An 11600-nucleotide genomic window follows, 5' to 3' on the forward strand; every position below is an offset into this window, starting at 1 on the left:
CGCCAGTGGGAGTCGCGAGAAGTTTGTTTGATCTCAGAGGGCAAAAAGGACACAAGGGATTTCAGTTGAAATCACAACAGCAATAATGTACATTTATTTTAGTGATAACAAGGGTTATGTGATAGAGGAGAGGGGGAGAGAGAGAGAGAGAGAGGAGAAAGAAAACAAAGTAAAGAAAGAGAGAGGTTATAGCTACCAACAGATGAGACAGTGTCACAGGGGTCTTTTTCCATGGGGAGATCTCGCCAAAATTAATTTAGCCTTAAGTAATTTTCCCCAAAGTGACCTTGTTTCCAGTGTGCTAATAAGCACCCCAAAGGAGAAGTACCTGCTATGAGAGCATTGCTGCCCAAAACCCCTTTAAGCTTCTCCATGTCACAACGACAATACACCACAAATGCCGAACCTGCAACGCTTTCGCAGTCGTCTGACGGACGGCGCCCAGGCAATTCCAACAGGAATTCCTTTAGCCCAACCAAGCGCAGCTTTTGCTGCGTCTTATTGGCAGGCACCCAAACCAAAGTGAAAGCACCTTACCTCTTCTCCTGGGGACGCTGTGAGCAGCGCAGACGGTCGCGGCCGATGGGCTCCCCGAGAATCCCTCGGTGCCGGCTGGAGCAGGATCGGGTCGCGAGCTCGCTCAGCAGCACTCACAAGGTCCCATCTGGGTCACCAAAATGTTAGAGTTCAGGAACACACATCATCACACAATGATTATATGCAGGTGCTTTATTGAAGAGCTCTGGGTGTCAGGGGTACACAGACCCAAATCTGACCCGATTTGTTTTTGAGTTGAACATGTTTTATACTCTATCGTTATACAACTTAGATATTAATTATTAAACTTACATTGTTCTATTGTATGCATTGTTTTGACCCAAGCATGGATTTCTCGTGATCCCACCCCAGCCCCCTAACATTGTTCCTCATGTTCTTTAAACAATAATTATATCTAATCACATCTAACAATTCTATCATTTATCATATATTGATTACACAGGTGCAGTTTCACATGATCTTTAGCAAGCACAAGGCCTAACATTTCCAGGGCCTACTTTTCCCAGGGCTTGTCAAGCCTAACTTTCTTTCTGAGTTCCCGAATTTCCTAAGATTTTAAAATGTTTGACGATCACCTCCAGACACAAAGAGTCCTGTCTGAACAGTCACAGAGCTACATCTATTTTTAATTTTAACTTTTATAAATTTTTCCAGAGCCTGCTGGCTGTGTTCAAGGTTTTCTCCCTATTTCCTCCCTAGTGCACATTCTCCAGAAACTCTGCTTTTACATCCTTTTGCATTGATTAAAGTTACCTGCAATGACCAGTCAAGCCAAACCCTGGGAAAACTTGAACTTCAATGTGTACCCACGCAAAATATCTGCCTCCCACATCTGAAGCCATGAGCTGCCAAGTACTGTCCCCACTGTCATACCCTGTCCCCTGGAGGTGTGCTGATGCCATTTCAAAGGGGTTGCCAATGAAAACAAGTTTGAATATTTTGGTAGTTTCCACATTGGCATTCAAATCCTTGACTAGAAAAATCACAAGTCAAGATTTCTAGGATTCTTCCATACCAAAGCTGTCATTCTCACCCTGGATTTTAGAGTGTCTGAACAGTCAGACAAGGTTTTAGTTTCAGACCCTACAGACAAAGTCCCTGCTGTTCGGCGATCCCATTCCATCAGCATATAGTCCTGATGATTCCTTTAGGAAGGAGCAGCAAAAGGCAAGAATGAGCCAAACAAGCTGTTCCTGTGTTCTCATGTCCTGCACAGCAGTAACTGGGAGTTCAAGAATGGATTCAGGAGACAATGGGTGCACAGGGAGCCACCAAGACTTTGGGATGCTGAAATGGACCAGCCTGGTGCCTGTGCCCGGGCTGCACCGCGCTGAGCTCCAACTGGACAATCTAACAATGGTTGAATGGACACACCATGGGCCACTGGAGACTCCTACTCCTAGTTCTGTGAGCTACACTATTCACCTGTCATTCACCAGATGATTTTTTCATCTCTGCTTGAAATCCAGGAAAGGAAAAGGTCAACATGGAAAAGTGTTCTCCCAATTCTAGTGACACCTATGCCTGCACACCACCTGTGCCCATGGCAGGGTGGCTGGAGACTGGATGATGTTGATGCTACTTTGCAACACCAAGTGCTCAGGGATTCTGGGATTGCCCAAGTGGAGAGCAAAACTGAGCCGTGTAAGTCCCTGCTTTTTTCAGCACATGCTGCTTCTTCCTTTGTTCCAAGCAAGTCCAGAATTTGGTTTCATGTGTCTTTAAGGTGCCTGGACAGATGAGAGGGAGGGCAGCTGCCCCATCAGACACTCTCTCTCTCTCTCTCTCTCTCTCTCTCTCACTCAGGATGGTGCCAATGCCGCTGCCTTGGGACACCTGAGTGTGGAAGGCGAGCTCGCCCTCAAGCACGGCCATCCAAGTCAGTCACGGGCACAGGCTGCAGCTGAAGCTGGCAAGCGTTGCTGTGAGGCTGCAAGTGAAGAGAAAGCCATTGTGGCCAACTCTGCTGAAGCCTTTTGCCAAAGCAAAGGCAATTGTGCCCACAGATTCCCCCTGTTTGGCACCCGGCTGCTGCGGACGCCTCAGTGCGCAGGTGCCGACGTTGGGGCTGCTGCTGTTCCGGGGCACACTCTGCTGCTGTTTCTGTGGGCTCCAGAGCCGCTTGGGCAGCAGCCACTGGGCAGCCCTGCCGGAGGAGACATCGCCACCCTCCCCATGGTGGCAGCAGCTCTGTGGGCCCCGAGCTCTGTGTCAGGGGGGCCTCGGTCACAGCAGCGTGGCCTGGGCAGCCGCGAGGGCCCGGGCTGGCCGTTAGCCCTGCCTCTGCCCACTGCCCCTTCCTGGAGGCACCCAGTGGCTGTGGCCTGGCAGCACCCCCTGCCCTCCATGTCCCCAGCCAGCCCAGCCTGGGCACCTCGGGCTGTCCCCACCCTCCTGCTGGGGTGGTGTCCCAGCATCCAGGCCTTCTGCTGCAGGCCTGGGGGATATTTTGGGACAGCACCGGAGCAGCCGGGTGTCAGGGACCAGGCGGCTGCCCGGGGGCTGCTTATGGCCTCTGACACCCAATTCCTCAGGGCTTCCCACCACCCCGGCTCCTCCAGGGCCTTCTGTCCCCTTGGAACCTCCTGCCACCCACTCCCTCACACATCCCCCTCGTGCCTTCCCACTGCCTTGTCCCGTCTGGGCCTCCGCAGCCCCTCATCCCTTCACGGCCTCCCAGCACCCCGTGCCCTCAGGGGCTCCCCCAGCCTGGCCCGGCAGCAGCGCCGCAGCCCCACAGGAGCTCCAGCAGCTCCTCAGCCATCACGGCAGCAACACACGGGCAGCAGGACACAGATGGCGCTTCCTGCCTGCCACAGGGCTTGTGGCTTCAGCACAACCACCAAAGGCCAAGGGGCTTCTGGCCATTTCCCCTGCACCACCGCATGCCCCGGCAGGTTGCTGAACACAAGAACCCTTTTCCCTCTCTTCCCCTATGCCCCGCACACCCTGGGCAGCAAAAGAAAGGTCTTGGGACTCTTGTGGTTTATAACATATCCTATATTATTTACATACTAGATGGAAACGAAACGAAGAAAAGAACAATCTCTATGAAACAAAAACTAACAGATGGCCCATGTGGCCCCAGAAGATAGAGCCTCTCAGCCCTAACATATCCTACATTATTTACATACTAAAAAGAAGAGAAAAATGGAAAAGAACAACCCTTATGATATAAAAAATCCTGGCTGGCCCATGTGGCCCCAGAAGACAGAGCCTCTCAGGTCAGCGCTGAGCACATCTCCAGCAGTGCAGCCAGCCCAGGCCCGACAGACAAGGCCGTGTCCTCCATGCCCTGAGGATTTGGTCTTCCATCCTCTGGAGAATGGAGTAACGGGCACTCTGGATGGCCCGGAGGACATACAGCGTTTCAAGTGCCAGGTCTGACACGGCACCGCTTCTGTCCTCCGTCAGGCGTTCGAGGGCTGCAAGAGAGACGAACAGAGCCACGGTCAGATCCCAGAGCTGTGGGGGCCCAGCGAGAGCCCCCTGCCAGGGCCATGCCAGCCGGCTCTTGCCTTGGCCAGGAGGGAGCAGGGACCAAGGGGGTCAGCCCGAAGCTGCTGGCCACAAATGCCCCACGTGGCCCTGAAATCTCGCTGTGCTCTGCCCACGCCGCTCCTCATCGGGACAGGGAGCAGAGCCCTCCACAGCCTGGCCAGGGCTTGCAGCTGCCCCCAACAGCCAACACTGTCAGCCCGCTGCCATGGCTCACCTCTGCACAACACCTGGAGCTCTGCGTGCTGCCCCCTCAGCTGCTCCCCGGCCATCCCTGAGAACACAGAGCCTGTCAGGGTCCCAGCAGCACAGCTCCCTGCCAGCGGCGCTGCCAGCCCTGTGGCCACACGGCCTCCTGCCCCGGCAGGGCTCAGCCCGGGCCCTTGACGCATCCTGACCCAGCCCAAGGGCACGGCTGCCAGAGGCCGGCAGCAGCAGCCCCGAGGGCAGCCGGGGATCCAGGGCGCCGGGCCCGGGTGCCGCTGCCGGGGCAGCAGCCGGGGCTGGGGCCGAGCTGCGGCGGGGCGGGGAGGGAGCCCGGGCTCGGGACTCACCGATGACCCTGATGGCCGCCGCTGGCAGGGTCTCCTGTGGGTCCTGCAGGTACTGCAGGGCCCGGCGCAGGTGCTCGGCCAAGGGGATCCTGTGGTCGGCCAGCTGGAGAGAGCGGCAGGAGGGAAGGCTTGGCGCGGGCTCTGTCCCTCGGCCGGGCGCTGCTGCCTGCGGCCCGCCCCGGCCTCCCGTGCCCGGCCAGCCCTGAGAAGCCGTGGGGCCCCCGGCTGCAGCAGTGGGCAGGGGCACAGCTGCCAGCCCCACACACTGAGCACCGGGGCCAGGGGGCTTCTCTAGCCTTTGGCTGGCACTTGCAGCCCGCCCTTACCACGAGCTTGGCAAACTTCCACAGCTTCTCCTTCCTCACAGCTTTTTCCAGGTCTGGCCTCTTCAGAAAGCCAGCCGCGCGAAGGAGCGTTGTCCGAGAGGCCTGGGAAGCAGCAGAGAGCCGCAAATGGCCCCACAAGGCAGGGCACAGGAGTGTCCCAGTGCCAAGGGCTGGAGGAGGCTGCAGCCTGCAAGCCTGCGTCAGGGCAGGAGGCAGCTGAGCCCCCTGCCAAGGCGCAGCAGCAGCCCAGGAGTCCTCACCTCTGCCACATGCCGATTCTCATCTTGGCAGTGGAAAAAGAGTGGGAGCAGGCTCTGGTACACTCGTTCCTTCAGGGGCTTTCTTCCTTCTTCTTCTGCTGAAGACATCACTCTTCGAAGGAGAGACATGGAGAGCAGCTGCACCTGGCTATCAGGCTGTATGAAAGGAAGGAAGGAAAAATGACCTCATCATTGGCTTCTTGTGGCCCACATTGGCGCAGGCCTGCAAATGCACAGGGCACAAAGTGTCCGGGCAGCAGGCAGTGGCCGTGGCTGGGGCACAGAGCCTTACATTGTCCAGGAGTTTCAGGAGCGGCTCAGCCAGCTGCAGGGCCCTGCGCCAGGATATTGGGGTGTCTTCATCCAGGAAAATATAGCTCAGGAGAGCAATGCTCATCCTGGCCACATCACTGTCCAAGTCCCACAGGAGGTGCACTAGTCTTCCTGTCAGGCTCTGAATTCTTTCGGCCTGTGCAGAACACAAGGGTGTGAAAGCCCGGGCAGCTGCCGCAGGGCCCAGAGGCCAAAGGGCTGTCCCAAAGCACTCGGGCAGCTGAAGCAGGAGGCAGGAGAGCTGCGAGGAGCTGCCTCAGCGCCCAAGGCAAAGGCCAGCCAAGGCCAAGGGACAGCATTGCCCAGCCTCATGCTGCCCACACGGCTTCAGCTGCTGCCCCCTTCTCACCATGGAGGGACGGTCCTTTAGCAGGAGGAGAGCCCTGAGAACCTGGTGATGCATCTCTGTGGAGTTGTACCACAGGTACTTATACAAGATCTCCATTAGGCTGTCACCACAGTCACTCAAGTCCAGGCAATCTAGGAGCTGAAAGGCACAGGGCAGTGAGAGGGGAGCCGGCGGGCAGGAGCCTGGAAGTGCGCAGGGCTGGGCCCAGGCAGTAGCACAGGGCGCGGGTGCCGTCCCAGGCAGCTGTGGCTATGCCAGGGGACAGGGCTGGCAGGGAGCTGAGCGAGGTAGTGCTGGCCATCAGGCTCACCTCCACAAGGAATGCCATGGCAGAGACATCCCAGTGTGGCAACGGTTTGCTGAGCACCTCAAGCAGGTAGCTTAAGATGCTTTTGCACAAGTGGGCGGATGCACGGCGCATTACCCTGGAAGGCAGAAAATGGCAGAAAGAGTCTCAGCAAGGGTGCGAAAAACCTCTCCCAGGACTGATGGACACAGTTGTTCTATTGCCCCAGCACTCTGTGAGGGTATTTGGGCCCGTGAGATGTGGCTGCTCCTGGGCACCCTCCTCTCACAGCCTTTTGCAGTCTCCTTGGCCATCCCTCGGTGACGAGGTCCTCAGGCCCATGGCCACGGGGACTGTGGGGGGCATCCCGGGCAGGGGGCACAAACGTCAGAGGCAGTGGGGAGAAGGGGGGCTCACCTGGCCAGCAGACCCACGGCATAGTGGTGGGTGTCAGCACAGAGCAGCGTGTCCCAGCCACGCTTGCGTTCCATTGCCACCACCACATGCTCCAAGTGGAGACTGCAGAGCAGGGCCTTCAGGGTCTGCACTGCAAACCTGTGCGCACAGCAAAGCCCAGGTGATGCTGGGAGCACTGGCTCTGAGGCTGGGGAAGTGGCAGGTACAGGAGGACTGGCATGGAGCACCTGTTGGGGCTGGTGGAGAGGCCGTGTTGCTCCTGGCATTCCTTCCAGAAGGTATGGACGTCCTCTGTCATATACAAAGTACTGAAGTACGTTTGGAAGAGGAGATGCACAAAGAGGCGGGGGAAATAGACTGTGAGGATCTGTGGGCAACAGGGCCCCTGGAGGATCTTCCACATCACCAGAGTTGCCTGCAGAGGACAAAGCAGCCCGAGACAGCGCTCAGTGCTGGGGCGTCCGTGTGGCGGGGCCTGAGCGTGGCAGGGAGAGGCCGGGGCAGACGCAGGGGGAGCAGCGGGCCTGGTGGCCCTGAAGCTGCCCCTAGGCCAGGTTTGTGGCCAGTGCCTGAAGCAGGGAGATGCAGTGGGGGAAGGAGGCAACAGAGCTGCTGGAGAGGCGGCCGGCCTTGCGGTGAGCAAAGGCCAGCTCCAGAAACTCACAGTCAGGGAAAAGACAGCCGTCTTGTCCCCATCAGAGGTGCCCAGGTTTTTCTGCGGCCAGCTCCCCACCACATTGACGAGGAGCGGTGTCACTTCCTCTGAAATCCAGGGCGAGAGCAAGATGGTCGTCCACATGGCCATAGCAGCTCTGCGGGGTCAGACACAGCACCGTGGGCTGGGCAGCAGCGGGGAGCTGAGCTGGCCGCCAGCTCTGCCTGTGCCCACTGCCCCTGAGCGGCAGCAGCAGCCAGGCAGCCCAGCCCTGTGGGGACAGGCCCCTGAGGGGCAGGCTGGCAGCACGGCAGCAGGCTCGGGGGCCGACTTTGTAGCAGGGCTGGCAAAGGGAGCAGCCAGAGGGCCCTGCAAGTCTGTATTGCTCACAGCCCTGGGCCGGGCTGTACTGGGTGATGGGCTGGGGAGCCCTGAGGCCTCGGGGCAGCTGGGCCCCATACCTGTCACACGTTGGGGCCACCCGCAGGAGAGTGATGGCCACATCATCGGGCTCTGCCTCGGCCACTTGCATCAGGGCCCAGTCCATCCTGTGCTCAGCAGCCTCATTGGCCATGAGCCACTGGTGGATGTACCTCACCACGCCGGGCACCTGGAGAAGGCACAGGGAGACTTGGAATGCCAGCAGAGGGAGTCAGCAATGTGCCCAGCTTCTTCCTCAGACAAGTGCTTCTCTTCCAGCACGCTGCCATGGCCTCAAAAGCTCCAAGTGAGCAGCAGGCGTGGCTTGGGAAAGCCAAGCAATTGCTGGAGGATCAAAGGCTGGCCACAGGCTGCTTACTTGCTCTGGATTGAAAAGAGCCGTCTCTACAAGCAGATCCAGCTGGGCAGCGCTGCTCTGTTCTACCAAGACCTCTGAGGATGCTTTGACCTCAGTGTCCATAGGTCTGGTGTCTTCCTTGCCAATTCTCGTGATGAATTGGTAAAGAAACTGTAGGAGAAGGGCAGGAAGGCAGGGAAGTTGCATGGAGTGCTCCAAGAGCAGTGCTGGGCTGAGCAGTGCCAGCAGGCCCAGCCCAGGTGGGGATGGCTGCAGGTACCTGCGCTGCTCTGCGGAAGCGGCCACGGGCGGTGTCCTGCTCTTGTGTGCCGTCCATGGCTGCATCTGGCAAAGAGCAGCCAGAGCTGAGGGGCTGCGGGAGAGGCCGGAGAGCACAGCCCAGCCCTGCGTTCCCCAGGCAGGGACAGTCCCGGGATGCCCCAGGGGATGCAGCACGGCCACTGCTGCGGGGGCAGCCCCAGCCCCTTTTTTGTGCTGTCCATGGGTGTGTGTCCACAGGACAGTGTGGGATGGGATGAGATGGGATGCAATGGGATGGGATGGGGCCAAGATGGCCGCAGGCACCAGCCCTGTGGCCCAGCTCTGCCACTCACCCTCCTCCAGCGGCTGCAACTGCTGCACCTCTTCGGTCTCTGGTGCTGGGGCAGCTCCAGGACCTTCTTCCTCGACCTCCTCTTCCTCCTCCTCCACCCAGGCCAGTTTGGGCACTCTTGGGGGTCGCTGCTCCATATCTTCCTCCAGACTCTCCAATCCTTTCCATAGGAACAGCACCAGGGGATGGCATGGCATGGAATGGGATGGGGCCAAGCTGGCAACAGGCACTAGCCCTAAGGCCGAGCTCTGCAACTCACCCTCCTGTGGTGCCTGGAACTCCTGCACCTCTTCAGTCTCCTGTGCCAGGACAGCTCCAGAGCCTTCTTCTTCCACCTCCTCAAGCCAGGCCAACTTGGGCACTCTTGGGGGTCGCTGCTCCATGGCAGTGACTGGATTTATGGCTGCTTGCAGGAGAGATGGCTCAGAAAAGCTCAGAGTCAGCAAGTCCTGCAGTCGTGCCTGGAAGGCACCTGCAAGACTCAAGTCCTGGCAAGATTGCAAGACAGCGAGTCCTGCACTTGGGTCTTGAGGGCTCGTGCCAGAAGGACAGGAGGCTCCTCGACAGGGATTGTGGTCTGGTCTCAAGGGCAGAGACTGCAGGGATGGGCGACACGTCGGAAAAGCTCCAGGTCACCAAGTCCCACGGTCTGCCCTCAAGAGAACCTTAAGAAGGAAGGCTCAGCAAGGCCACAGGTCAGCAAGACCTGTGGTCTGGCCTCGAGGTCACCTGTAGTAATAGTGCTTCAGAAAAGCTCCAGGTCCGACACAAAGGATTGCGCTGTGCGGGGGCTCCTCACAGCACCGCTCTGGCGCGTCCTGACCCGTCGCCTGCACCGAGCACTGTGGCGTGGCCCTGTCACCGCCAGCTCCTATGGCAGCACGTGTCACAAAGGGCCCTTTGACATCTGCTCCCGTTGCCACCATCCCACGGTGACCGTGCTGCAGCGTGTCACAAAGGGCCCTTGCACACCCTGCCCTCCGCCCTGGGGCCGCCCCCATCCCCTCCCCCAAGTGGCCCAGCTTGGAAGGAATCCCTTGCCCAAAGTGTCTAAGACAGCCTGACGGGATCTTTAGGAACAGCTTGTTAGAAATGAAATGGAGGCAAATTTATCAATAAGAATTTTATTGAAAACTTTGTAAAATTTTCTCATGCAAATGTCTCGGTTTTTGGAGACATGTGTCTGCTAGGGAGGGCAGGAGCCTCCCTTGGAATGAAAAACGTAGACCCCCTCCCTCCGAATTATGATAATCTTGAAATCAAGGGGCTCTCAGGCAGAGATCTGGGGATAGGAATGACAGTTCTTTACTAATATTTATAACCAGGCAAACAAACAACAATAACTACAGCGTTAGCAAGAAAACAGAGCCAGGGACCCCGTGACAGCTTTCTGGACTGAGACGGGAAAGGATGGAGGAGAGGCTTTGTTTCACAAACCCCCTCGGGTTGGCAGTCAGTGCTGGTGCTCCTGCAGGGCTCTGAGGAACACTCAGCTGGAACAGCAGGGATGAGCTGAGATCCCGGGCTAGTGGCTGAGGTGGATCAGCAGCTCCGTGGCGGTGGCTGGCACTGCCACACGTCCCGGCAGGACAGGGGGTGTGAGGCCACCAATGAAGAGGGAAGAAGGAGAAGAAGCAGCAGCTCCATCTGGGTGATGGCGAAATTCCCTTCTCCCCACCACAACAGCTCTGCACCCAAAGTGTTCTTCTCCGAAGCTGAAGAAGCCACCAAACTGTCCCCACCCTCCCCTTTTCCTGCCCCCTTCCCCCCCTGGGCCCAGCCAAACTCTTTGTTTTTCCTCAAGCACCCACCAGGTACCCGCAGTTAAGTTTTCCCTGCAAGTCATGAGTAAAAATTCCACAGGCAAGCCAGAACTAAATAGAAAATAAAGGACACGTAACCCCCAACACCTGTAAGTTGTATCTTGAGAGTCAGCCAGGATCTTTGTTTGCCAGAAACACCTCTTAATTTAATCAAGGCATTAGTAATCAAAATTATTTTGAAAATTTAAAGATCAAAGTAGCCAAAATACTCAATGTAACTAATTGCTGGGTATGTTCTCAGCTCAGGTTGGGAGGAATGGGGTTCCCTCGGAGGGCTCACCCTGTGGGGTGGCCGAAACTCTGTCAATGGGCTCTGACTCGTAACGGATCCAGTGCAGGGACACTGACAGAAAACTGTGCCGTGGAACACAGGAATGCAATTATCAGTTTTACAGGATTGACTGAGATTTCCCTTCCGGAGAAACCAAGCCCTGTTCTAGTTGGAGGTCACAATGTGAAAGGATTTCTGTGCTTTACCATCACAAGCCTACTCATTCTTTTTCCTCACTCTCATTCACGTTAGGAACAATAATTCTGTTGTCCATGGAGCTGGCACCTTTTGAATTCCAGAATAATGTCCCCAAGGTCCTTTGCTGTTCAGCTTTACCGCGCTGTCTGTGGCTAACAAGGCTTGCTGGGGTCCTTTCCCCTTCGGCTGGAGAGGTGCCGGGTCCCAGTCCCTGCGGGACAGCCAGGCTCCTGGCTGGAATTGGTGTGGAAGTCCCTCAGGGTCACATCAGCCTTCACATGGAGCCCCGTGGATCTGAGCATTCTCCAAAGGGGCCGTTGGGGCAAACAGGGAGATTTGGTCTGGCAGGGTCTGTAAAACAATATCCCATCCCATTGACTTGTTCTGGCAGAGAACACTTGGCTGCAGGGACATATTCCCATTGTTCCTGCCCAGGTCTCAGGATTCCAACAATGTTGTCTTTGCCCAGAGCTGTTCCTTCAGCTGGCTTGGGAGGGCCATTTGGCCTCTGGACCCACACTCTGGCTCCTTTATTAGGACTGCTGGGTCCAAACTCTTTTTATCCACAAATGGAGGCAATTTGAAGTGGATATCCTTTCTTCACAATTATTTTTTAAATGGCGATATCAGTATTTCTTCTACCTTGTCATGGGGTTGAACAATCAAATCTTGTTCACTATT

The 11600-nt window shown here is 56.9% G+C and overlaps 1 protein-coding gene across 2 annotated transcripts in view; it reads right to left on the reverse strand.

Annotated features, from left to right (window-relative positions):
* Positions 1–9517, reverse strand: part of LOC147645880 (maestro heat-like repeat-containing protein family member 7) — a 34023-nt gene extending 24506 nt beyond the window's left edge. The window contains exons 1-16 of one of the 2 annotated variants that reach the window (XM_086874161.1): positions 8887–9517; positions 8629–8787; positions 8295–8359; positions 8036–8185; positions 7698–7846; positions 7246–7393; positions 6809–6996; positions 6582–6719; positions 6189–6303; positions 5879–6016; positions 5489–5665; positions 5197–5352; positions 4937–5038; positions 4611–4713; positions 4274–4330; positions 3748–3983 (exon numbers count right to left, since the gene is read on the reverse strand). In XM_086874161.1, the coding sequence (XP_086730287.1) occupies positions 3784–3983; positions 4274–4330; positions 4611–4713; positions 4937–5038; positions 5197–5352; positions 5489–5665; positions 5879–6016; positions 6189–6303; positions 6582–6719; positions 6809–6996; positions 7246–7393; positions 7698–7846; positions 8036–8185; positions 8295–8359; positions 8629–8787; positions 8887–9010 (2169 nt within the window). In that variant the 5' untranslated portion in view covers positions 9011–9517 and the 3' untranslated portion in view covers positions 3748–3783. Of the gene's footprint in view, positions 1–3540; positions 3984–4273; positions 4331–4610; positions 4714–4936; positions 5039–5196; positions 5353–5488; positions 5666–5878; positions 6017–6188; positions 6304–6581; positions 6720–6808; positions 6997–7245; positions 7394–7697; positions 7847–8035; positions 8186–8294; positions 8360–8628; positions 8788–8886 lie in introns of those variants that run through there. The other variant, XM_086874160.1, reaches the window with a different exon arrangement.
* Between the last annotated feature and the right edge of the window lie 2083 nt (positions 9518–11600).

The sequence above is a fragment of the Cyanistes caeruleus genome, unplaced genomic scaffold (genome assembly GCF_971803275.1).
Source record: "Cyanistes caeruleus unplaced genomic scaffold, bCyaCae1.hap1.1 HAP1_SCAFFOLD_149, whole genome shotgun sequence".
NCBI lineage: Eukaryota > Metazoa > Chordata > Aves > Passeriformes > Paridae > Cyanistes > Cyanistes caeruleus.